The sequence below is a fragment of the Lemur catta genome, chromosome 4 (genome assembly GCF_020740605.2).
Source record: "Lemur catta isolate mLemCat1 chromosome 4, mLemCat1.pri, whole genome shotgun sequence".
Classification (NCBI taxonomy): domain Eukaryota; kingdom Metazoa; phylum Chordata; class Mammalia; order Primates; family Lemuridae; genus Lemur; species Lemur catta.
Genome location: NC_059131.1, coordinates 48,990,281 through 49,017,605, shown reverse-complemented (window position 1 = coordinate 49,017,605; position 27,325 = coordinate 48,990,281). Strand labels below are relative to the sequence as shown.

Below are 27,325 nucleotides of genomic sequence, written 5' to 3'. Positions count from 1 at the left end.
CTCTCAGCCCCCAAAAGCTCAAATTCTGTGACTTGAGTAGCTTCTGCCATTTCAGTGGTGGTCTTCCTAGTGTTCTAGGTAGTGGCTCCTGAACTCTCAAAGAGGCCTTCCTTTTTACCACAACTCTTCTATGTGGGAGTTTTAATCATTCCTGCCTCTGTAGTATATCAAACAACCCTAAACTCCAATTCTCTCCTTAGAAGTCTGTCCTAGAAAATAATTCTCTTTAAGGGCACAAACCATGTTATATAACTTTGTTTTCCCAACACCCTCCTCAGCATCTGGCACAGTATAGGCACCTGATAATGGTATGTAACTAAACTGGAGATCAGGACTGACATTCTCATATATTAGTGGCTTAACCAGCTCCTATTCATTTTTCAGAGTTCAGTTAAAATATTACCTGAGATCCTCCTCCTAGAAATCTTTCTAAACTAAGCAAGATTGCCCATTACATGCTCACATGCTAGATCCTTGTACCTCTCCTTTATCATCATACTTTTAAAAACTTATTCAATGTTTATCTTACCCAACAGACAGTAAACTCTGGGAAAATATCATGTCTGTTTTGTTCACAGCTGTACTCCCACTGCCTAGTACAGAGCTTGAAATATAGTAGATACCCAAGTAATGTTCATTAAATAAATAAGAGCCGATTATGATCCAGCTATGCACTGGGTATAAAGAAGGAAAGTCTGGTCTAGTGTAGGTAGTGCCTGATAAGACCAAAGAGAAAAGGTACAAGAGCCATGATTTCTGGTCATGGAAAGGCAGTTAAGAAAAGTATACACAGTGTCTTGAGTACTTGAAATCCCAGTTCCTGAGGCCTCTCAAGCAGAGGCTAAAATTTATCAACCAAGTATCCAGGGATGTGGTCAAAGAAACTTCAAACTGATAGGCAGTCTAGACAACATGACCTCTAATTTCTTTCCAATTTTTATTAACCTACAAAAATGTCAATGTAATGTTTTCACTAACTTTCAAGATTAAACAAAATTGGGCAGTTTATATATTGATATTTAGCTGAATTTAGTAAGAAAATATAAAAGAAATATATTCCATGTCATTCATTCATATATTAAGAAAAATAAATTCAATTAGTTGTATCTTATACAATTTTATATGGTCTTTTCATATTAAAGTCAATAATGATTTTAGATTCATAAACAATAGTATGACTACATTTAGATAGATTTTTAAATGACTCAGCTTTATACGCATATGAATGCTTAATAAATGCTTTTTTATTTATTTTTTATTTTTTTGAGGATCTCACTCTATTACCCAGGCTGGAGTGCAGTGGCATCATCATAGCTCACTGCAGCCTCAAACTCTCGGGCTCAATCAATCTTCCTGCCTCAGCCTCCCAAGCAGCTGGGACTACAGGGACATGCCATAATGCCCAGCTAATTTTTTCTATTTTTTATAGAGACAGGATCTTGCTGTGTTGCTCAGGCTTAATAAACGCTTTTTGATAGCAAAAGTAAAAGGATATCAAGTTTTCTAAAACTGTTCCAGCAACAAATGTGCAGAGCTACTTGCTAATCAAGATTTTTGCTAACCAAGCATTGCTTTACTTTAAAAAAAAAACTGTCACGATTTATATATAAACCAGACTTATTAACAATTAAGGTTAACCTTCCTCTCATATAATAGGGTAGTTCTTAAAAATCTCTAAGAAAAAAGAAAATATCACACCTGGAAAACAACATTCAGAAGAGATCTGGGAAATTATATACCACTTTGTTTTATGTTTAATAGATGATAAGAAAGTCATCCCAAAGGGCCTATCATACTCATATGTTGAGAAGAGGGGAAAGGGGAACAATATAAAATCACCACCAAAGACCAAAAAATGATCTAGTAGTCCTGCCCTGTAACTTGATGTATGTGCATTTAGATAAAACTTTTAAGCTTAGAAGCACTTTAAGGTCAGTGAGACCAATTCCTTATCTTAGAGATGAAGAAACAGGGGCCCAGAGATGCTGACTTGCCTAAAGACAAAGTGACACAGTGGCGGTGGCAAGCTGGAACCCAAGCCCTGCTTCTCCTACTGGAGGAAGGCCTCTCCTTTCTCAGTTATAGTGCATTTACCTGGTTTACCATCTCCCAGGACATGCCACCAAATGTGAATGAAAACCAGCAACTGAACTGTTTGTTATGTGAGGTTATTCTGTGAGGTTAAAACTACAAATAAGGATAAGCATTCCCTTCCTGTATTTTATGCTCTTCAACTCTTCCTTATATATTGTTTTCGGAGCAATGAGAAAAAATCGAAAAAAGCTTTTATGTACTCTATAAATATTTTATTACCAAGGCTAAGCATTTTACCATTGGTGCAAATGAACCCAAAGCTGTACATCTGTTATTCCATTTTCCTATACTCTTTGGAAGTTTTAAAATTCTAGGAATAGATACAACCCAAATGAAATATAACATAAGCCTTTGCCAGGGCAGCAACTAGAGAAAAATACAAAGTCCAATCACCTTGTCACTGTGGCCAAGGAGCAAGGAGAGCTATTGTCAGAGGGAGTGTCCCCTAAAATAGTATTTTTACTGGTGACTAGCAAGTAAAAAGTACACTGAGCATAATACCATAATTTCAGGTCCATGAATACCATGAATGGCTTTTTTTTTAGGATACAAGTGAAATCACAGAGAAACAGGGAATTCTCTTGATTTACATAAAAAAACAAATATCTAGAAATGTTTTGGGAAATGAAACATTTTATTGTGTATGTAAGTTAACTAACATACATAGCCAATTTCTCCATGTTTCTCAAAAACAATCCTTAATTGTCAAAATGGTTTGGGGGCACAATCGATTTCATTTGGCAATGGACTGAGAAAAATAAACAATGGAACTGTTGGCAGAGGCAGAATTTGAGTCCTAGACAATTACTTTGCAACAAATTAAAAGAGATGCCTGCATCACCAATCAAGAGAACAGGGAAACAGCTTTCCAATGAAGTCTCTCTTTTCTCACACATAAGCTGCCTAATCAAAAAACACAAAAAGTTTAATTTTGTTTCCATCGCTTAACAAGCCAACTTTCAAAGACTTTAATAAGTTATTAATAGAAAGATACATGCCTTGTAGTAGAACTTTAGAGATCTAAGAAATACAACTTCAATTATCAGTCATTGTTTCTGAACAATCTACCAAGTTACCAAGACTAAGAAGTCCACAATTCAAACACTATTACTCCAAGTCCAAAATATGATAAATCAGAAAAGAAATTGTAGGTTGTGTTGAAAGGGCAACAGTCTTTACAAAAATTCCAATTTCTAAAGAGATTCCAGGTAACCAAAAGGGTTGTAAGTGAAACATATATTCTCATCCATTAAATCCCAAATCCTCAGAGGATCTCCCCCATAAATTTATTCTAATATTGCTGCAATTTTCTCCAATGGTATAAATGCTGGCTAACAGCCTGCCTGCCATTAGAGAAAGTTAACACAGTTAATCCTTATTCATTTTCACAGATAATCCAGTTTGACTTTCAAATATTTGTTTATATTAATTTCTCAGTAGTGAATATATCTGACTTTCTGAGAACTCATGATATATGTACTTCTGCAAAAAGTACCAAATATAATTTGGTGGAAACTTAAAAACTATAGTATATTGTTCTTTTATCTAGAATATTTTCATTAGGCTAAGTTCTCTCACAATCTTAAGTACCCCATTATTTTAATTACGGGTGCTACAATTTATCTATGAAGAAAAAAAAGAATACACACACAAAGAGAATGGTCATTGTGAAGTAATATTACAAGAAAATACCTACTGTCCAAAATAACAACTTAGAGTATTTTCTTTTTAAAGTTACTTTTCAATATTATTCAATTCACTTCAGAATATTAAAGTGGCACTTCCAAGAAGTGTATACCAGTTAATATTTCCTATTTCTCTAATGCTCCTTGGCAATTTTTTTTCTCAATAGGCTTTCACAAATGAAAATCATCCATATTATTAGAAGAAAGGCTGAATTAGCAAAAACAAGGGCAATTTAACCACAGAGATTACAAGGTCATGCTGGAAAACAGTCAATAAAGTTTTCATCAGCTCAACTCTTCATTTTGAATTCAAATTTTACATTTAACTGTGACTCTGAATTTAACTAAATCCCTCTCTCTCTAAGAGCAACATAATAAATCCTAAACCACATCTTTAAAAATGAGGGGTATGCCTTAGTCATTACTCTCATGCCTATATTCCTGACTCAAAGCCATGCCACTATCCCCCTGTACTAGAAGCATCCTAGTCATCTACATAATCATCAACAGGCTAAATTTGGTTTTAGGATTTTTGAAGAACCAGGTCCCAGAATGCTTCTCATCCCTATATTCATCTGAGACCCCTCCGGTTATAATTAGCTCAGTAATCTTCCCTGGCTAGCTGCCATCTACCAAACAGGAGTCACCAAAAAAAGGCACAAAAAGAATTCTAACAAATAGGAAAGTTGATAGGCCTTGAATATTTTTAAAGTGACACAGAATTACTTCAATGGTTTTCCCTGAAATATAAGAAAGTACCTCAATTTAAGAACATTAGGGACACTCTTACATAATTTAGATAGATAATGGCATATTAAAAACAGTTTAAAAAAAAACAGTGCCTCTAATATTACAGCGTAAGCACCTAATGTGGCCTTAGCTGGCTAGACAACATTAGTCTCTCCACTATTTATAAGTTTCAAAACATTTAGGGAGATTACCCCTTAGCTCTCAGAACTTTTTAAAGGCAAAATGCCAAATGGCACCCACTGACAAACCTGGCAAAAAAACACAGCTGCTGATGGACACCCCCCACAACTGTGACAGGGAGCCCCTCCTCACTTAGCTAGGTACTCACACTTATTTAGAATAACTGAACACCCTGCACAAGCCCTGGGGCAGAGAAAACCAGCAGCTGCAGAAGAAAGGTCATAGACAGGCAGAAGGTGACCTGAGAGCAGAATACACCAGCTAGGAATTATGCTGCAGATCCAGTAAAGAAGATCCTTCCTATGAGAAGCAACCTTAAGATTTGGGGAGATAACCAAAGAAAGCTGAATGTTCTTTTGGCCAAGGAATATATACTGAGAACTCTCCTGTCTACTGACATTAAGTATTTTCATTAATTGAGCATTTCCCCTAATAGCTAATGGTCAACATGTTTGAAGATGGAGATGCCCAGCTTTCCTATAAAGCACATTGCCTAGATTTGGGGAAAGAGATTCTAGTATAGCAACCCCATGTTCTATGACATTCAAAGCCACGTGGGCACAACACATAGGTATAATACTCAGATCTGCTGAACTTTAAGTATCCATCGGAAGGGATATACCACAAATCCCAATACAGTGCACTGCACATAGTAGGAGTTCAAATATTTTTTATTGACTGGACTGAAATGAAAACTTATATTCACCCTCATACTGTCCAAGCTTCACCCTACCCCACAATCCCACCCCTGCACCTTTTTTTTTTAAACATATCAACTCCCAAGTGCCCAGGTCTAAACATCAAACCTAGAATAGGAAAATAAAGAACTGTCATGCCTGCCTTGTTTCTGTTTATTTATGTTGATGACGTGGTTATGCTTCTGGTGGTGATGCTATCTGAAAGGCCACCATCATTTTAGGAAAGAAAAGTAAAATTTACTGGCTACCTATATGTGCATAGCACATTCACATAATTCATCTCATTTCAGCTTCTCAAAAACCCTGAAGCACAAGCATAAATATCCAATATTTATATAGGTGGAAACTGAGATTCAAAAAGTATGTGTCTAAGATCACCTGTTAGTAACAGGATTCAAATCATTCAATCTTTCTCGAGATTTATATAATCTAAGAGGTGTTATAAAAACTACAACCCAAAATGTTGGCTAACCTACTAAAAAGTATTTGGAAAGTGCTAAGTTGTGAGTTTTTCATTTGTCATCCACAAAACATTCTTTTAGAGTATCCACCATTTACAAAACACTGTACTTCCTCAGGGATAATACTATCTTTGCCCAAAGGGAACTGACAGTCTAGGTGGAGAAACAGGCCATTTTCATAGTTTTTAATGTTAGAAGCAACAAAAGGTATTAGAAAGAACAAGGGTTTTATGCACATTCATCGATGAATGTCAGTGTTTCTTACTAGCTGTGAACTTTGGACAAGAACTTAACTTTCCTGAGCTGTAAGGGCATGATAAAAATCTACTACCTCTTAGGGCTCTTACCAAGCTTAATGAGAAAACACAGAAGCCTAATATTTGTTAACTCTTTCGACTATAAAGTAGCATGAGCTAAGTGCCAATGAGTGGAAATATCAACAAGTTCTGCAACAAAGATCAAAGAATTCGATTTACTTAAAAAAAAAAATCAAAACCAAAAATTCCAGCCCTTACACTTGAAAACTGATATGTGGAGACAGCTGTGTCATTAGCCAATTAGGTTTATCATTTATAACAGCAGCAGAGTTAAACATATAGAGGGTTCACACTTAAACTACAAAATTTAAACAATGATAAACAGGAGCACAATTATGTTAAAAAAAAATGGAGGGGTGAGGTATTATCTTTTTGTGCAAAACTGCCAGTTTAAAACGAAAACTACCACTTAAAGTAAAAATGCATGGCAGCTGCGGACACAGTGGCACACACTTGTAGGAGATTGAGGAGGGAAGATCACTTGAGGCCAGGAGTTCAAGGCTGTAATGTGCTATCATTGCACCTGTGAATAACCACTGCACTCCAGCCTGGGCAACATAGCAAGACTCCATTTCTTTAAAAAAAAAAAGTGGATGGCAACTAAATGCAACGTGGTATCTTGGATTGAATCATAGAAAAAGTAATCTAAATGAAGTATGTAGTTTAGTTCATAGTAATGTACCTATGTTAACTTCTTAGATTTGAAAAATGTCCAACTTTTCTATAAATCTATAAGTATTCCAAAATAAAAAGCTTATTTTTTAAAAAAGCAGATGACAAAGTAATAACACACATAGAAAGCAATCCTTAAGTACTGCCACTTGATTTTGAATCTCCTGGGGATGGTAAACCTTAGCAGCAGGCTGTGAAAGCAGTCAATACTCATCAACTCTGCAAGCAATCCTAAGCATAACTACACAGAACACCTTAAGTTTAATAATATTCCTAACTTTTAAAGAGAGGCGACTTGTGCACTTTTTTCTGGCACATTCTTGCAAAATACAGGCTTTATGAGAATTGAATATTGTTGTTACAAAACCAGTACATTTCCAACATTTATCTTTATCTTTCTATTCTTGAATAAGACATTTATTCACTCAGAAGGTATGAAGCATCTCTTACCACATATAAGGTATAGCATGGATTTGAAAGTCTAATGACAAGTGACATTTCTGAGCTTAGTGCTAAAGGCTGACATACTGTCCCATCTGTTTCCATAATAATGCAGGCAATCAAGTTCTCTTACTCTAATCTACCATACAAAATTTAAAGAAGAGTTAATAAAGTGATGTAGAACTCACTAAGGCATTTTATTCCCAGGGTCAAGTGATGACCATTACTGACAACTTTTTTTTACAAAGTACACCCACATTTATCGACAAGCACATTAAGTGGTGTGAACTTTACTAGATGTGTGTTCATCAAGATGGCTGAACCTTCACAAGCTGCAGTCTGGGAGGAAAGGGCTTACTTGTACCAGAAGGCAAATCTTACCACAAATTTGTGACAGAGGTTTAAGGCAGCGCCAGTTTCAATGTACACACCATACATACATTCACACATACACGCAATGTTACTGCTTAGCTCAGTTAATGGGCATCACCTAACCCTTTTTTAATAAACATGCGGCATTTAGAAAGCAATTTTCAAATTTCAAAGAAACCTTAATCATCTTTCATATTTCAAAAAAGGAAAAAAATAAACACAGCAATGCAGCAAAGTCATTTCTCCGGCTGAAATGACCTCCAGCTTCTACAGGCTACTCCCAGTTTCGCAATAAATGAATCTGAGACTCAAACCACGTACACACAAACGGAGCAGAAGCAGAGAACACTAAAGCTTCTCCAACAGTCCTGGCAAAACCCACTTGCCTTCCCCCAGCCCTCCCGGGTCCCCTTCTCGTCCGCGCGCGCGCGCGCACACACACACAGGTACCTTGACACCGATCAGAAGAGAACACGGATTAATCAGCAGCCAAAATCCTGTTTTATTATCGTTTACATCCACTATCCAGGAGAGCCGGAGTACTACTAACCTGATTTCAGGGAGGCAGAACTAAACCCGGCAGGGCACAGGGGAATAAATTATACGTATCTGAAACGCCAACCCAGCAGCACAAGGCAGCTCAGATGACAATTTAACTACAAGGGTTTCGCATATGTTATCTCAAATGAACATTTCCATTTCCAAACCACCCACCAACCTCTTTACTGCCAGTACCCAAATTCGGCTAAAGAAACCCGGGAGATAAGAAGAAGCACGTCTTACCTTGCACAAATCTCGACATTTTAGGGTTTTAGTAAAATACTCTGGCTTGTAATTTTTTTTTTTTTAATTTCTAGAGGAGTCACGCTATAGGGTAGGTCTCCCTTTCCTGCTTTAACAACCGACGTGTTCTTTCTCCTCCTATGTTTAGGTACTTAAGGGAATATTTATTCAAAACAATTAAAACTGGCCAAAAAAAAAATTCACCTAGGAAAACCTCCCCAATTACAAAAGACACAAACTTAGTTCGACTGAGTCTGCTTGGGAACTCTTGGCTACACTGCGCTCCTGACACAAATGAGGGCCAGCTGGAGACTCCCGGAAAAGGTAAAACAACACGAACTTAAATTTCATCAATGAAAGAGGCGGACCTCCAGAGGCTATTTCACCGCCCCCCGGTCCCCACGCCCTCCGGGGCTGGACTGCAGCTGGCACTGGGAGGCCGCACCCCTAGCTGCCCCCTCCCCGGCGCCGCCGTCCAGTATTCAGCCTGTTCCTAGGAAAACAGTCCCCAGAGGCTCCCGCCTCGGGCCGGGGAAGCGGGTGAGGCCGGCAAAGGGGGAACGGTGCAACCATTTTTACCAGCCATAAATATCCCGGGACTAGGAGGCGCTGCGAATTCCGCGCTCGGGCGGGCCGACCGTCGGGGCCTCCAGCTCCCCGCCTTCCTGCCGCGAGCGGCGGTTTAGCCGGAGCTTTTTCCCAGGAGGGGCCAATGGCTACCTTGCCCCTCCGCCGAAGTGGACATCAAGGGACCACCAGCACTGAACACCGGACAACAAGGGGGTGGACTCGTGCACTGGCCCTGGAGTCGCCAGGGAGGGCCCCAATCCTTCCCACAGATATCCTTGCCCTCCTGCCTCGCGCTCTTCGGCATCCCAAATTTGGCCTCCAGGGCCACACAGCGGGTCGGTGAAAGGGGCCCTATACCTTACAGAGAGAGAATACACTCACCCAGGGGGTAGCCAGAAGCTCGACCCCGCCCCTTCCCAAGCCGCCGGCGAGACCCACCTGCCTCCTCTTCCTTTAGCAGCTGGGAAATTGGGGGTGTTTATGGCGCCCCGGGAAGGTGGCTCGCAGGCTGAGAGAAAGTCACCTCTGAGCCACCCTTCTCTCTCCCCCTCTTCCCTCACACATGCACACCTTGAGCCGCTCGCCAGCGGTGGCAGTCCAGCTGCTGACCCCCCTGCCCACTCGTCTGCCGGCTCCCAGCACCCTAAGCCCCCACTTTCTCCTAAACACCTCCCCTCCCCCTCCAGTCGGAGCAGCCCCCCTCAATGCGGAAATGTCCCTGCCGCGCAGACTGACGGGCGCGGCCGCCAGTCAGGAGCCGAGGCGGACGCAGGCCCTGGCCAATGAGACGTGTGGAGGTGGCAGGGGGCGGGGCACCTGCGGCACGAGGAACTCGGGCTTAGGCGGGCGCCGAGCCTGACGCTGGGATCCCGCGCGTGGGAGGAGCACCTGTAGTGGCGGCGCGGGAAGGGATGTCTCACCAGTAACACTCTGCAGCCTTCTACAGATACCTCAGCTAGGGAGAACACCTAAGCACGAGTGATTATTTTCGCAGTCTGTAGAAGTGCTCCCGCTTAGCAGGGACTGAAGAAAGCTCTGCGGATGGAGCCTGAGTTCCCCACAGCAGCTATCCCGAGAGAGCCCACCCAGACCCTTCTCAGTGGACACTGTGCTCACCACATCTGGTTTGGGGAGGGTGAGGATGCGTGGGGCCAAGTAACAAGAGGAGGGATTTAGAGTGTCGAAGAAAGTACCAAGCGAAGGCTCCCTCACCAGAACCACCACGATCCCTCTTGCCCCCTTCCTCTTCCTGCAGAGATTTCTGCTGTGATAGGCGTTTACTTGTATGATCAATGTGGAAAGAGCTTGTTACTCTTCAAGAGATGCTTTTCCTTTGCTAGATTCCTGAAGTACTCAAGGAAAAAGGGTGTTAAAAGATGGAACTTGACGCTAGCCTGGGGACTGCGAGAAGGCCAGCCCAGGGCCTGTAAAATTGCACCTGATATTGCCAACCCCACCTGCCTGTAAGACTCAGTGTGGGTGTCAGTGGGTGCATTTCAGACTTTACGCTTCAAGACTCAAACAGCCTGTGTTAGGACAGGTGAATTGTCAGCGCTCTCTGTGAAGTGCTTCCAATAAACAGAGTACAGTAATTCCAGAAGAATTTGAGGCTTTGGCAACACTGATCAATGAAGGTAAAGCGAGAATTTTTAAATAACTCATTCTCTATAAACAAAGGAACTTTAGTTTCACTTATTCATATGGAAATGTTATTAGAACAAATAACAGAAAAGGCTAATGATAATTTGTTATACTGGAGAATGACAGCCATTGATTGGTGCTATATTTCTTATATGAAATCCAAAAAGATTATACCCCAAAACCTCTCAGCTACAAAACTGATTTCCCCCAAACAAAACCAGAGTGTCAGAAATCCAAATGTCTGCAGTTTAATGACAGCATTTGGAGACTGAAGATCTTAATCAGAACCTCTGCATCCTTTGTGTACAGTAAAGAAATTGTTCTAACACTGAGTAAACAGTATTTATCAATCAGTATTAGTACCAAAATAAAATACCACTGAAAGATTTGGGCACCATAGGATTACTTACCCTGCAAAAGATAAAGGAAGTTAAATAAAGAGTCTTTAATTATACAGGTTTATTGTAAGAAAAGATGATCAGTTACTATGTTTTCTACCTTCACAGAAGATTAAGGGAGAGGAAATGGGTTTTAATTGCAACAAGAGAATTTGGTAATACCTAAGAATGATCTCTTGATTTATGAGGGATTAAATATTGAGATATAGTACCAAAGGATGTTGTACATTTGCTGCCTCAAGAAATCTCCAAAAAGTAACTAACTACCCATCTTCAGTGGTTAAATCTATAAATAGTCAGGGACTAGTTTTTAGAGAGGTAGCACTCTGGAAACCATCTTTCTGAATATTTTTTCAAAACAGTGCCCTGTAAAATGAAATTTCTTTATACATAGGCTTAAATTTAAATTCTGAACCCCCAAACACTTTGTAAAGGAGCCTCCCACTCTCTCAGAGCCAGTAGGAAAAACCTCACTTGGCAGATCATGTGGAGATGGGGAGAAAGGGGCGGTTCATAGCCATGGAGCCATGGCCTGCTTAGAAAGCAATCGCCTATTTCTGTTTATATTTATACATTTCAATCCTTGAAAAATTGCTTTCTGTGCGTGTGTGTGTGTGTGTGTGTGTGTGTGTCTTTAATCCTTTTTTTCGTAATATACTATTCTGGAATATCTCTTCAAGGTGCATGATGTTGCTTATTTGTATTGTTAGAAATCTGTAACATAGATAGATTTACAGATTAAACCTTTGCAGAAAGTTGGAGTAGGGGGATCTAAAGGAGGATGAAGATGGGGCCTGGGAAGAAGTGTGTATGTAGGAATAAGGAGTTGGAATGAGATGGTTCGTGAACTAAAAAGAAGCCTGGAAGCCAATTTTTCTCTGATACCATATGCTACCATCCAAGAATGATATAAATTCTGCCTATAATTTTCTTCATTTCTTCTTTCTACTTCCCCGTAGAAACCTGAGAATATTCCATTTGGTTTACTCAGTCCCATGTACTGGGATGTATAACAAGCTCACCACATCTTTTTTCTTTTCCTTAGGCAGGAACTTTCTATTAATATCAACAAGAAGGAAACAATTTCTGCTGCCCTATTTCTAAGCATCCTTTTTGGTGACTTTTTTAGATTTAGGGCTTGGCACAGTGTCTGATACATAGCAAGCATTCCATAAGTATGTATTGAATGACTAGGTTAGTGCCATTAAATCTTTTTAACTCACAGTATTGTATCCTGCTGTCTACTCTGAGAACCATAAATAACAAATTTAATTTATATTTAGAGGTAAAGATTTACATGCGCACACACACACACACACACACACACACACACACACAGTCTCACTGTTGTCCCCCAGGCTGGAGTGCAGCAGCATGTTCATAGCTCACTGCAGCCTCGATCTCTTGGGCTCAAGTGATCTCCCGTCTCAGCTGGGACTACAGGTACACCCCACCATGCCTGGCTGAATTTAAAAAATTTTTTTAGAGCTGAGATTTTGCTATGTTGCCCAGGCTGATCTTGAACTCCTGGCTTCAAGCCATCCTCCTGCCTCAGCCTCCGGAGTAGCTGGGATTACATAGAAGTAAAGATTCTTAAGTTTCAATTATTTCCACCTAGAATGTGAACCAGGAGCAAAGTGTCAGAATAATAGCAGTGAATGTAACACCCAGATGACTTTACAATAAGCTTGGCTAACTACCCACTATGAGCATTATATAATAAGGAGTGGTTTAGAAATTGCTAAAGTATGAAATAAGTATACAGATCAGCAATGTGTGTGGTCTTTTTTTTCTTGTCTATGCTACCCCATCCCCTACAGTCAAGAAAATAAAGCAGTGCAGTTTGAGGGAACATGTCATAGACACAAAAATTTCTGTGTCATGCCCAAAGTGTTTAGCCAAGAAACCAGGCAACAATTATCTACTGGACTGTTGCCCACACTCAGTACTGGCTCCCATCTGTACCCATCTAAATCCTAGGCCACCTACATGAGAAAGGAAAAAGGGGTCACTGTTACTCAGTCAGCAGTTGCCAGTTACTGAATAGATTTAACAATAGGGCATTTCACTTAAGTCAAAAGGTAACTAAACAGGGTTAACTGGAAAAAAATATCAAATTATGAGACAGACTACTAATGAATGAGTAGTCTAAAAATGAATGGGGTTTCCAAATACTTAAGGAAGAGAAAGACTTCATTCTTTCCTGTTGCCAACACCCTGTTGTTAATGAATCAGGAAGTTTGCTGAAACAAGTTGTGAATTTAAATTATGACATATCCTTCCATTTGTTCACAGTATGATTTTTAAATTATATTTGAAGGTTATGTAAATTTTATATTAGAACGGTAGCAATTGTTTCAAATAACTGAGATGCTTTAAAAAACAGTTTTCTCACATTACACATAGTTATAAATTGATAAGCCAATTTTCTAAGTGGTTTTCAAAGTCATTGTAATCACAAGAATGCAGTTTAACCACAACATGCACAGTCTTGTTCATGTTTATCAATAACTCCCCTCTAGGGTCTCCTTTGAAAGTTGAAGGAGGTAGGTCTTTACTGTGCAGTTTCCTGTTTCTTCTGCATGTTCTCCAGAGGAGGCTGTTGGTGAGAAATGGTGATTCCCATGAAATTGTTGTATCTCAGTTATGTGCCAAACTTTATCTCCAGACCTCTCCTTGATTAAAGAGGAAAAAGAGTCATTCTCTTTAGTGAGTAGGCTGAGGAATAAACATGAAGAAACATCCTATATTCTCTCAGGGTTTTTAATAAACATAGATCATTATATAATCATGGCTTGGAAATAGAAAAAAACTCCTAAGATAGAATAAATGTCATTTTGCTTTACTGTAGTGATATATGTATAGATGATGACAGTAGTTATTCTGATTGACTTTGAAATCCTGATAGAGAAGAGCTGTGAAATAGAAAAGCATTCAGTTTAATTCTATTTTTTCTTTTTCTTTCAACTATATTAAAGATTCCCTGTTGTGAATCCCATCAAACGACCTTTGATGGTTTTCCAAACATCTCTGCCTCTGGTCTAGCTTATTAAATTTCCTGCCAGTGCCACCACTGGGAAGGAAAGGATAAAGAACTTCTGTTTTCTAACTTAGTCTCAGGGAATTTATTTTAAGAATTTCACACCCACCACTCTAGCTAAATATTAAAGAGAAGATCCTCAGGACTACTCTTCTGGTTGAGACTTAAATAATTGAGTAATTGCATGTCATTCAGTGGGTAATATGATTAGAAAATAAAAAGTAACAGTGTTTTTCCTCTCAGAATGAAAAAGGAGAAGAATGTCATATTTAGAGAAAAAAGACCATAGGGGAAAAAATGGAATGTTAGTGTTAAGTTCTAGTGCCATTTAAAATTGAACTTTAATTTTTTATTTCAATAAGGATCACATCTTTAAAAAAAAATCTAAATAGCACCAAAATGCCCATAATGAATAGCGGTACTCTCCTGCCCTCTGTCTCTTAACTTCAATCCTGTACCCCAGAGGCAACCATTTTTCTTCTGATGGTTACCTTCATATTTCCAAATGCTGATAGTATTGCTATTTCTTTGGTTTCTGGATTTTAGGCATTATATTTTGACTTCCTGTTATAATAGATATGGACTTAGCTCACTTATACCCCCAGCTTTTCTTTTTTTCCATTGTACTAGTTTCCTAAACTTTGTAGAGTTATATTTCCCAACCTTTTCCTCGTTATGACACACAGAGAGAATGATAATATTTGTATGGCATCCAGGGGTAACCTAGAGGGAATCTGTGTACATCTATATTGGATGGACTTGGTGAAGAATTAGTTGCCTTTTAAATCTATCTATATAACTATGAAAATTACAGTGAATGCAGAGTAATAGGTAAAATCTTAAGTAATGAATATTTTTTAAAGAAGGCCTTCTGTTGCCCAGGCTAGAGCACAGTGGTGCAATCATAGTTTATTATAACCTTGACCTCCTGGGCTCAAACAATCCTCCCACCTCAGACTCCCAAGCAGCTGGGACTGCAGGCATGTACCACCACACCCAGCTAATTTTTAAATTTTTTGTAGAGAGGAGTCTCACTATTTTGCCCAGGCTGGTCTAGAACTCCTGGCCTCAAGTGATGCTCCTACCTTGGCCTCCCAAGGCACTGGTATTCCAGGTGTGAGCCACCGCACCTGGCCTTTAAGTATTGAATTTATATAAAATTATGAAATAAAATCTTTTCCCATATTTAAATGAGAAGTTTGAACTTGCCTGTCTAAATATAACCTTTTTGAATCAGATTTTATGCTTAAATATTGTAGTTATACATAATTTCTGATCAAGACTTTCAGATGATAATCTCTTTAAATTCTTTTTAAAATTAATTATTATTATTATTATTATTATTAAGACAAGGTCTCACTCTGTTGCCCAGGCTAGAGTGCAGTGGTGTCATCATAGACCCCCGAAACCTCAAACTCATGGGCTCAAGCAATTCTTCTGCCTCAGCCTCCCAAGTAGCTGGGACAAAAAGTGCACACCACCATGCCTGGCTAATTTTTTTTTAATTTTTTTCTGGAGATGGGATCTCACTGTGTTGCTCAGACTGGTCTTGAATTGGCCTCAAGCAATCCTCTCACCTTAGCCTCCTGAAGTGTTGGGATTATAGGTGTGAGTCATCTTGCACAGCCCAAATTCTTGATAGTCACTGTGGTGGGCTAAATAATGGTCCCTAAAGATAAGCAGTTCCTAATCCCTGGAACCTGTGAATGTTACCCTGTAGGGTAACAAGGATTTTGCAACTGTGATTAAGTTAAGGGTTTTTAGTAGGAGAGATTATCTTGGATTATCTAGGTGAGCCCTTAATGTAATCAAAAGTACTATATCTTTATAAAATGTAGGCAGAGGGAGACTTGAAGACAAAGGAAGAAAGCAATGAGATGATGAAAGTAAGGGGAGAAAAAGTGATGTCATGTGGGGCGATTACCCAAAGAATGAAGACAGGCTTAAAAAACTGGAAAAGGCAATGAAGTGGATTCTCCCCTAGAGCCTTCAGAAGTAGTGCAGGCACTGATTTCCATTCAGAGAAACTCATTTCAGATTTATAAGAGAATGAATATACTGTATGTTACAAGCCACCCAGTTTGTGGTAATTTGTTATAGCAGCTGCAGGGAACTGACACAGTCACCATCCATGAGAAACTTTGCACAAATAGGTGACAAAAATTTCTAAAAGTCATTTCTTTTGCAGTCATTCAAAAACATAATGGTTGAAATTATATTCAGAGTCCAACAGCTCATTTTTTAATTGACAAATGCAATGATGAAATTTGCTGTGATAAGGCAAATGAATTTTGAATCCAATTGAACTTTTTTCTAACAAGTATTTTAAAATAATGACAAAGCTTTAATTTATAAAATATGCATACATGTTGGATCAGTTAAGAGCAAAACTACTTTGGAAGCCATTAAAAGGGCACTTCAGCTGCAAACAATCACAGGTATCTGATGTCTGTGAAGACAAAGTTTCAGAGCCACCAGAACTGCACCATCCACGAACTCCATGTTGGCTGCAATGTGCTGAGCACAGCCAAGGAGGTATCCCACCATCTGGATTTCTACTTCAGGAACCAACTGCCGAGCATACTGCTATGCACCTTGATAATAGGCCTATGGAACTACTGGATGTTTTTCATTGTCCACTCCACCTGTACAGACCCTACTCCTCTTGGAGCACCCTCCAGGACGCTCTACTAAAGGCTGCTAGCAGATGGAGGCAACCAGTCTAGGGGCTCCTAACTTGCCTGAAAGGATCACTATCATGCTTCACAGTGATATGTCATTCAAAATATAAATTAGAAAATTTTGGTCTTTATTACCCCTCCCAATGGGCAGCACATCAGAAAAATGAGAATTTGGAGCAGAGAGCAGTGCTGGGAGAAAAAGAGAGGTCATTCTCAATTACCAGTGACTTTCAGTAAGAGTTTTACAGAGAAAACATTAGAGATCAGCAACCTACTGAAGTTTTAGATTTGCATAGATCTGTATAGTAACAAATTAAAAACACATTATTCAAATAATAGAAATAAATTTATCGAAGACTACTGTCTGAATTTGGAACATCACAGATTCAGAGACTTTCAGCTGTTTGATATATAAATCTTTCTAACACAGACCAGCATGGGATGAAAACCTGGTAAAGCCACAAATGGAGTAATAGGATGATGAAAGAAAAAAGGATCTGGACAGACCAAAACTTTTCTTAAGCCATGTTAGGCTGAGGATTTTACAAGTTTCCTGGTGAGAAGGCATAAAACAATACTAAAGCCACACTGATAATTATTTGAGATTTTTGTGTACAGGTATTTTTATATATTTATATTGGCATACATTTTATATATGTGTGTGTGTATTTGTTCATATGTTTATTCATAATTTGCATCCTTTCTTATTCCAAAATAATTTGAGGCCAAGATGTGTATATTCCTGGTTAAGTTCAGTGCTTAGCAAACTGGGTATAGTATAGTTGATTCTATAGTGGAAATTCAGTTTAGTCATTCTCATCTAATCCTTTTTGTTATCTTTAGATAGTCATGTTAAAGAACCCCTTCATGTATTATTTTTTTTAATTTTTTTTAAACCTAGTGAATCCAAATGATAACAGTCTAGATTCTCGGACCAAAGAGATTTAGGAAGTAAGTAAAATTCCTCAACATTATAGATGATGTTCTAGATTAAGTATGCTATACATTGTATGGTCAATCTCTAAAGCTATGAACACTGAGGTCCCTTCAGAAGAATCCCCCACAAAATAGGCACCATCATTTAAGGGTTTGTTGGTTTGTTTTAATTTATTGGTGCTTTTGCTATTTCAGTTACTCATAACAATATTGATGTCTAGTAAGGCAGAAGAATACATTGGAAAAAGCAGAGTTTGGAAAATAGGCCTGTTTTTTTATTTTGAATTCTGCCACTTTGAACCTGAATAACCCTGGATAAATTACTTGGCTAACCTTATGAACCTTAGTTTCCTCACCTAAAAATGAGAATAACAGCTAATAACCTGTCTCACCTCTTAGAGTTATTATAAAGATCATCTCACTGAGTGTTGGCACATAATATGAGCTTAACTAATTGAGCTCATACTGATACTAATTGTATTGCTCTGTCATAACATTAATCTCAAATTATTGTTATTACTTGATTTATTGTTATTATTTATTAAATATCTAGTTTCCCTCTGTGGGCTGTGAGCTCTTTGAGAGCAAGAACCATGTCTACCTTGTATCCCCAGAGCATATCATAGTGCTTGACTCATAATAGGCACCCAAAAGAATTTGATGAATGAATTATCAAATGAAATTTATGAATGAATTTTTAAAACTGTAAAGTACTGTATAGGTATATGATATTACAGTTTTCCCATTACTTCTATAGGAAAGTTTTATTCTATGTTTTGAATGACAAATAATCAACTTATAAATTTACTTTTACAAGACAAAAGGGGATATTTCTAAACAAGTCCTGCTGTAATAGATTGTTTGCAAAGATGGCCATAATTTCCCATCCCTGTGCTCCTGTTCCTTTGCAATGTGACTTTGTCACTCCGCCTATTAAGAAGTGGAGTCTTTTCTCCCACACCTTGAGTCTTCATTGGCCTGGTGACTTTCTTTGGCCAATAAAATACAGCAGAAGTGATGTTATGTGACTTCCAAGCCTTGGCCTCAAAAAGCTTTTCAACTTTAAACCCGAGGCCTTGCAATACTGCCCTGAGACTGCCACATAAAGGAGGCCTTTCTAACCTACTAGAAAATGACAGGCCACTTGAAGTAGAGATGAGTTTTTCCAGTTGAGGCCCCCTAGACCAAACAGTACTACAGTGCTAACTGCCAGACATGTGTTGGAGCCCATCTTTGGCTATCTAGCTCTACTCAAACTGCCTAAAGAGTCAAACTGGCCATATGAGTGACTCAGGTAAGACCAGTAGAAGAATCATGCAGCTGAACTATATCCAATGCTGTGTATTGTTACACAGTAAAAGATAACTTATATACCATAATTGTAGTGTCAAAAATCAAACCACACTCATTTATTCTTTGCTTAGCCCCAGAACTGCCCTTAATCTTTTCACACTGGGACTGTGTTTTTCAGCCCACACATTTTTCACCTCTAAACTGTCTTCCTCAAACCCTTTGGAGGAAAAGATTTCCCTTTATCACTTTCCTTGTCAAATTAATGCCCCTAAACTTAGAGATCAGCTTTTCCAGTAGAGCTTTTGAGATTCTTTAAATGGAGAAAGATTGGTTTTGATTTTCAAATATATTTTTGCATAATACATTGCTTTGAATATGCATTGTATATACACAAATGTTCCATGCAGTTGGTTTTTTGTTTTGGTTTGGTTTGGTTTTATTTTGTTTAGAGACAGGGTCTCATTCTGTCACCCAGGCTGGTGTGATTGCAGCTCACTGCAACCTCAAACTCCTAGGATCAAGCAATTGTTTTGCTTCAGCCTCCTGAGTAGCTAGGACTATAGGCACCTGCCATCATGCCTGGCTAATTTTTTTAAAAATTTTTTGTAGAGACAGGGTCTCGATATGTTGCCCAGGCTGGTCTCAAACTCTTGGCCTCAAGTGATCCTCATGCCTCAGCCTTTCAAAGTTCTGGAATTACAGGCTTGAGCCACCATGCCTGGTCCCCATGCAGTGTTTCAACAATAAAAATGAGAATAAAACTCAAATGCCACTAGTAAGGGAGTAGTTAAATTATGATGAATACATTTAGAATCAATATAAAAGGATACTATCACTCATTAAACAGTGTGATGGCAGTATATATATTGACGATGAAACAAACTATATCCTAAGTGGGAAAAAAACTAGGCTAAAAAACATATAGTAAGACTCCCTTATTGTAAAATGTTTGCCGGTTTTCATCGTACCTCAGCTCTTACAACAGGCAATACACCTGATAAATCATTGCTACTGGGGTCCTCTTACCCAAACACTGCTCTTAGGTGGAACATTAGCAAAATGGCCCTGCTACCTTCCAAGGTGTTATTTGGCTAATGATTAACTCCTACTTCCTGACTACACCAAATGGTCTGAGTAAATACTGCTCTGCTTCCTACTCTCCACCCTGCCCTCTCTTTTCATTTCTGCTGTTTCCTTCTTAAAGTATTAGTGGGAAGATCAGCAATTCAGCTACCTAAAAAGTGTCTAGTAGTTGAGGTTGATGTTGGCCTTCCCTTCTTTTAAGGCATGATTTGAAGTCTTCATTCCTCATCTGCTGGGGGGTAGGAAACACTCTCCCCTGCTCTCCATGGAAAAGGTGCTGTATTATGGCCCGCAACATTGCTGACAATTTCTTTTTTCACTACCCTTCCTCAATCATCTATTCATAGACACTGGGAATAGATGGGGAGGAGTACTGGGGTACTGGAGTACTGGCTGGAATAGCAACATTCCAGTTGTTGAGGCTTTCCCTTTAAAATGAGAGATACCTAATAACTCTTTGTACTCAGCTTGATATATCACCAGTTTTGGGACAATAGGGTAAGTCCTACTCAAATCCTATGATCTGTAAAATAGGGGTTCCAGGAAGCAAAGAACAGAAAGATTTAAGGTGTGGAAATAATTAAAGAGTAAAAGAAAATGTGAAGAAAAACTTGGGTTTTTAGGTGAAATGTGCCCATGAAAAACTTTCTTTTTCGTATTCTTGTGAAATTTCAGAGCTCAGTTTCACTCATTTATTCATTCAACAAATATTTATTGTACATCTACCATGTGCCAAGCATTATGCCAAGTCCTAAGTTTATAATAGTGAACTTGACAGAGAAGTTCTTGCCCTAATTGAAGTGACAGACCATAAACAAGTAAATATAATAATTAGTTAATTATAGATTGAATGAAAATCTATAATGGAAACAGTGCTATTGTCTAAAATAACAGGGAGAGTTGATATTGTAAAGTGGTCAAGAAAAACCTCTCTGAGAGGTGGCCTTTAGATTGTCACCTGTGAGGGCTAAAATCTCAACCCACACAGTGCTCTCCAGGAGAATACCTTTTTCTAATTCATATAGAATCCCTATGTGAGTAAACCCAGAAACCCTGAACATTTAAACTAAAATCTGAAGAATGAAAAGGAGTCAGCCATATAAAGACCTGTAGAACAAGTATGCCAGTCAGAAAAGCAAGTCCAGAGAATCTGATCTCCTACAGCATTATGTATTCTAGAAGATGACAGGAGGCTGGAGTGAGAAAATGAGTGAGTAGAGAATGGCAAGAAGCAAGAAATGAGTTTGGAGAGGTAGGAAGAAATCAAACATAGAGGGCTGGCTGTATAAGTTTTAGATTCTATCCTAAGTGCAGTGGAAAGCAATCTAATCATCTTAAGCAGGAAAGGGACATTATACAATTTACATTCTTAGAGTATAGAGACATATTTTGAAGGTGCAGATAACAGGAATTGGTGGTGGGTGAGTTGGATGAGGAGAGAGGAGTCATGAGGAGTGAATGAAAGGGAAGAGTCAAGGAGTATAATTACAAGGCCATTGAGATGGTAAAGGGTGAGGGAGACCCAGATTTAGAAAAAGAGGTCCATTTTGGTCATTTTAAGTTTGAAAAGCCTAGGAGACATACAAGAGAGATGTCAAGTACATATTTAAAGATGTGAGTCTGAAGCTCAGAAAGGAAGTCTAGTCTTCTGATACAAATATAGAAATATCGTCAGCAGATAGTTTTTAAAGCATGAGAATAGAAAAGATTATTTAGAAGAGAGAGAGAATAGAAAAGATTATTTAGAAGACAGAGAGAATAGAAAAGAGGGCACAAAAACACCAGCATTTAGAGGTCACATAGAAAAAGAAAAACATGAAAGGGAATGAGAAAGAATAGCCAATTATTTAAGAAAACTAGGTTAGTGTGTAATATCAAGCCCAGAGAAGAGAGTGTCAGATATGGCCAATTATGAGGGTTCAGTTAAACTGAGGACAGAAAAAAGAGTCAGCCAAATAGAAGTTGTCAGTTACCTTTTCAAGAGCAGTAGAGTGATAGGGAAATTGAAGTAGACTGAAGTTTTCCATTTATCAGCATCATTGATTATTAGATGACAATTATTAGGTGATTGATATTAGAAGAGCAATATTTTCATTGTTCTGTGAGGAATTATTCTGAACCTAAAATTCTATAGACAGATAATATATTCAGGGTTGAGGATAAATTAAGGACTTCATCACTTTTTTTGACCTCTTATACACCTTTTTAGGAAAAAAAAAATTCTTAAAAAAAATGTTCTTGCTTAAGGGACATTGTTAAGCAAAATAATAAGAGAACTCAAGAAGGAATGTGAAGTCTGAGTGATAAGATCTCACTCATGAGATCCCAGTAAAGATCTGTTCTAGGAGAGCAATAAAAAGATATTTCAGGAGTACAAATATTTAGGCCTTCAAGGTGATCAGTAGTAATAGAATGTCAGGAGGCTGAGCCAGGAGAATCACTTTAGCCTGGGAATTTGAGGTTGTAGTGAGTTATGATGATGCCACTGCTCTCTAGCAACAAAACAAAAAAATAGTAACAGAATGGGAAGGTAGAGGATTTCAGAAGAATGCAGAAAAAGTAGATTCACTTTATGAAATAGCATGAGTAAAAACCTTAATATTATTTATGATAGGATGACAAATGCTTCTCTTGTCATCAAGACCAAAGAAAGACAATTAGAATCTTTAAAGGCAAAAAGTTGCACAAGCCATGATCCAAAGATAAAATAAACTAACATTTGACATTATTATGAGTAGTCAATGGACATATAAGAAAAGAGAATCCATTTGACATTGACACCTAGAACATTCTACTTCAATATTGTAGATTTAATAATATGGCTTACATTTCCCTTTCCACAAGTCCATTCATACCACTGGATTCTGCAGTGGATAAGATTTATAAAATTGTAATATTGAAAGAAATCTTTAATTTTCAAAATAAAATACAAAATTTAAATACAAAATGCAGTAGACAGTTATTCTAATAGAGCAAATATTATAAATATTGACATTGTAAAAATAGTGGTGTAGCTAGTGGCATTTGGGAATCAGAGAAGTGAAAGGATAAAATTTATTAATCCTACATGATGGAAGAGTTAAGAGACACTTTCTAAAGTGGGTAGATCAAGAAATAGGTTAAGTGTATTCTTTAAAGCAATAAAGTAAGAAATATAACTTAATGTAACCTAAAAATTGCAAAAAGGAAACTAGAGGAAAAAAAAATAGAGAGTAATGTAAAGGAGCTAAATTTGCATTGTTCATTTTCAAAGTGTAGGGTCAATTTAAAAAGTCAGGCGTTGAACCAAAAAGTGACAGTACAGCATATGTGTGTTATTTTAAATTATGGAGATAACTATCAGAAGTACTAGAAACAGTTTGATGTAGCTACCTTTAGGTGAGTGTTTTTCAAATTGTAGGGGGTGAAATCAATTTAGTAGTTTGCAACCTACATTAGAAGAAGGAGAAAAATAAGAAAACAAGAAATATTGGGTTGCATTGCACTAACAAGAGTAAGAAAATTGTGAAACATTTTTCAGCCTTATATATGTGTGTTAAATATATTTCCTAGTTGGGTTTTGGTCAACAGAGTGCTGAAGGAAGAACTGAGTTGTCAGTGGTTTGCCTGCATTTTTATCTTTCATTTTTCTTCTCATCTGTACTGTTTGAATTTTTTAAAATCATGTACATATTACTTTTATCATAATAATTTAAAATCTTTCTATTTTTTTTTTTTTTTTTTTTTTTGAGACAGAGTCTCACTTTGTTGAGACAGAGTCTCACTTTGTTGCCCGGGCTAGAGTGAGTGCCGTGGCGTCAGCCTAGCTCACAGCAACCTCAAACTCCTGGGCTGAAGTGATCCTATTGCCTCAGCCTCCCGAGTAGCTGGCACTACAGGCATGCGCCACCATACCCCGCTAATTTTTTCTATATATATTTTTAGTTGTCCAGATAATTTTTATTTCTATTTTTAGTAGAGACGGGGTCTCACTCAGGCTGGTCTCGAACTCCTGACCTCGAGTGATCCACCCGCCTCGGCCTCCCAGAGGGCTAGGATTACAGGTGTGAGCCACCACGCCCGGCCTCTTTCTATTTTTTAATACATACAAATATAAGTTCATATGTTTGTGTAACACAAAGTGTTATATATATTTCCTAACAAAAAAATATTAGGCAATTTTCTTCAAAAACAAAAGGACAGGCAATCTTACTGTTATTAGCAAGAAAGAAAAAGTTAAACTTAGTAATTTTAAAAGATTACTTAAGGCTCAAGGGAGGGAAGGCTGAGGCAGGGGCAATAGTTTAAGACTTTTAGGAGTCCAGGCAACTGATTGAGTTAGGGATAAGAGAAAGCAAGAGAAATCAAAAATTTTAAATATCATTATCACAAAGAAAATCAATGCCAAAGATATCTTGAATCAATGGATAATTTTACCTTATCAATTATATGTAATAGTGTTCCATCTGACAGTGAACATATTTGGCCCATCTACATAGGTACAAAGAAAAAAACTCATCTGCCTAAAAAGAAAATAAAACATGGAGAAGAGGCCATTTATGTATTAAGTCAACAAATATTTAAGGATAGGTCCTGTTCTAGGTACTGGGGATATAGAAGGGGATAAAACAGAACCTCTGCCCATGGGGATATATATTTTGAGGGGCAGCAGAAAGGTGAACAAATATTTAATATCAAATAGTAATAAGTTTTATTTAAAAAGTGAGATAAAGGATAGAAAGTTTGAAGTTGGGATCAGTGGAGTCCTCTCTGAAGTAATTTGAGCAGAGTTGGGGAGGCAAGACAAAAATATATCTGGAGGAAATTCTTTCCAAGCTGCAGTTCTAGGACATGCAAAGACTTTGGGTTGGGAGCAGTCTTGGGAAGTTCGGGTGATGTAGTGCCAAGAAGCATGAAAATATAAATAAATCCACCCCTAAATGGATATCTTAAAAACATCCAGAGAGAAAAGACAGATTCCCCAATTGTTACATAAATGGGTTAAAGATGGCCCCTGCATATTGGCCCTATGTTGTTTACTTCTTCACAGTAGGCTAGGACCATTAGATCAAAGCCTGCCAGTGCCAAACTCAAATTCTTGCACTCCAGTTGCTTTAAATGTAGCCCAAATAAGCATATTTTAGCCACTTAGATCATGCCTGCTTGACATACCCTGGGAAATTGCATCATACATCTTCTAGCCATAGATGAGACAAACTCTGTGGCTATAAAGGACCACAAACTGCTTACTGGCCCTGGGAGCTCTGTGACCTAGAGATTCCCCTCCTTGCTGCTGAATGACATCACTTAGATGTATAAATCCCCTCTTCTTGGGAATTCCATTACCATTTTTCCCTTGTAGAGGGTGGCTCCATGCAGCTACCTCTGGAAGGTCTCTTCCTATAAGTGACTTCCCTCTCATGCAGTCCTATCCAAGTGCCACCCATTAAAGCTTGTTGTGCCATACTGTGATCTAGTGGTCGTGTCTTGTCTTTGATCAGTTCCAAAATCCTTGGACTTATCACACTCGTAGAACAAAACTAGATTGAAATTCATTTCCCAATTGCAATAATATAAGTCAGAATACAATGGAATAATATATTCCAAGTACTAAGAGCAAATAATCGTAAACCTAAAATTTTATACCCAGCTAAACCATAATTTGAGAGACCAAAAATTGAGCATCCCTGCTAGAGCATATACTTCATAATTAAATAAATTACACCATAATAAAGGAATGAGATACAAAAAGAATACTGATGGAGGAGGTAAATATGTGGGGAAAATCTAAACTAGCATTAATTGTATAAAACAATAATAGTGATTCATGGGAGGGACAAGAAACAAGATGCAGCTAAAGTACTAATGGTAGTAGTACATATGATGGGGTAGGGTGATCACAGGAAAAGTATTCTAGGTTCTTATTTTATTCAAGATCAAGGTGGATATGTTTTTTAATTTTAGGATTTAGGTGTTCATGTTAAGGACATCATTGAAAAAAAACATGTAGAATGTATTACTCCAAAATGCAATAGACAGAGGGAAAGGTGTATGAAAATTTGTGTAATGTAATAAATAGCAGCAAAAGAGAAAAGAACAGACTTTTTAAAGCAAGAATAAAATGCAAGCTTTTTAAAATTTTAAAAAGAAGAGCATAAAATAAAATAATAGGAATAAATCCAAATATATCAGTAAACAGAATAAATATAAATGGACCAAAGTCACCAATGGAAAACACTATCAGATTGTAGATAATATGTGTATCTAGGTGAATGTATGTATATATATATATATAAATGTATCTGAATGGAATTTATAGGAAACACATCTAACATGAGAACACAGAAAGATTGTAGGTAGAAGAAGAACTACCGTAAGACAAGAGGAAGAAATAAAACTTAAGGGATAGGAAAGGAAGAAATAATGCTGTCATTGTTTGCAGATGACTATGTACATAGAAAATCCAAAAGACTCTACCTATAAATCAGTAGATTTAGCCAGAGAATTTGCCAAAATGGCCAATACAAGATTGATACACAAATTTTAAATACATTTTATATGCAATTAGAAAAATAATATTTTGAGATACTTTTTAATAATCACAAGAAAAAAATGTAATATCTTTCAGATATCAGGCAAGACCTTACAGAGAAAATCACAAGTAAAAACTTAAATATATTGAGAAAAACAGCATATTCTTGGGTAGAAAGACTCATAAAGAGAACAAGTCTCCCAGAATTGATCTATCTATTCAAATTAATTTCAATCAAAATCCTAGCTGGATTTTTTTTTTTAACTTGACAGTTTGACAGAACTTATAGGGAAATCTAAGGCCCAAGAATAGATAAGATGCTCCTCAAGAAGAAGAGGGGAAGATTTGCTGCACTAAATACCAAGACTTATTATAAATTTATATTAAGCAAAACATATTGGCAATGGCCCAGGGACAAAAAAATTGACCAGTGGAAATGGAAGAGTCAAGAAACTGATCCGTACATATATGGTCACTTATTTACACCAGATGGATATTAAAGATTACTGGAAAAGGATGAATTTCAATAAATAGCACTAGCCTGCCTTTAATCTTCTTGTTCATGATTTCATAAATTTCCCCATTGTTTGAAATACTATTATATTTTTCTTTTGTTGCAACCCAAACAATTCCTAACTGATACAGGATCTAGCATCCCTCAGCCAAGGACATGCAATTAAAATGGCCTTTCAGATCAGAATGGATCCTGGGACTTGTGA

General features: G+C 37.8%; 1 protein-coding gene across 5 annotated transcripts in view; it reads right to left on the bottom strand.

Annotated features, from left to right (window-relative positions):
• Nucleotides 1-9,743, bottom strand: part of UGP2 (UDP-glucose pyrophosphorylase 2) — a 51,767-nt gene extending 42,024 nt beyond the window's left edge. The window contains exon 1 of one of the 5 annotated variants that reach the window (XM_045549718.1): nt 9,462-9,743. Coding sequence is in view for 2 of the 5 variants with exons in the window: in XM_045549715.1 (XP_045405671.1) it covers nt 9,174-9,327 (154 nt within the window). In the remaining 3 variants the exon portion in view is untranslated. Of the gene's footprint in view, nt 1-8,120; nt 8,140-8,453; nt 8,811-9,173; nt 9,343-9,461 lie in introns of those variants that run through there. The other 4 variants (XM_045549719.1, XM_045549715.1, XM_045549717.1 and 1 more) reach the window with 4 other exon arrangements.
• Between the last annotated feature and the right edge of the window lie 17,582 nt (nt 9,744-27,325).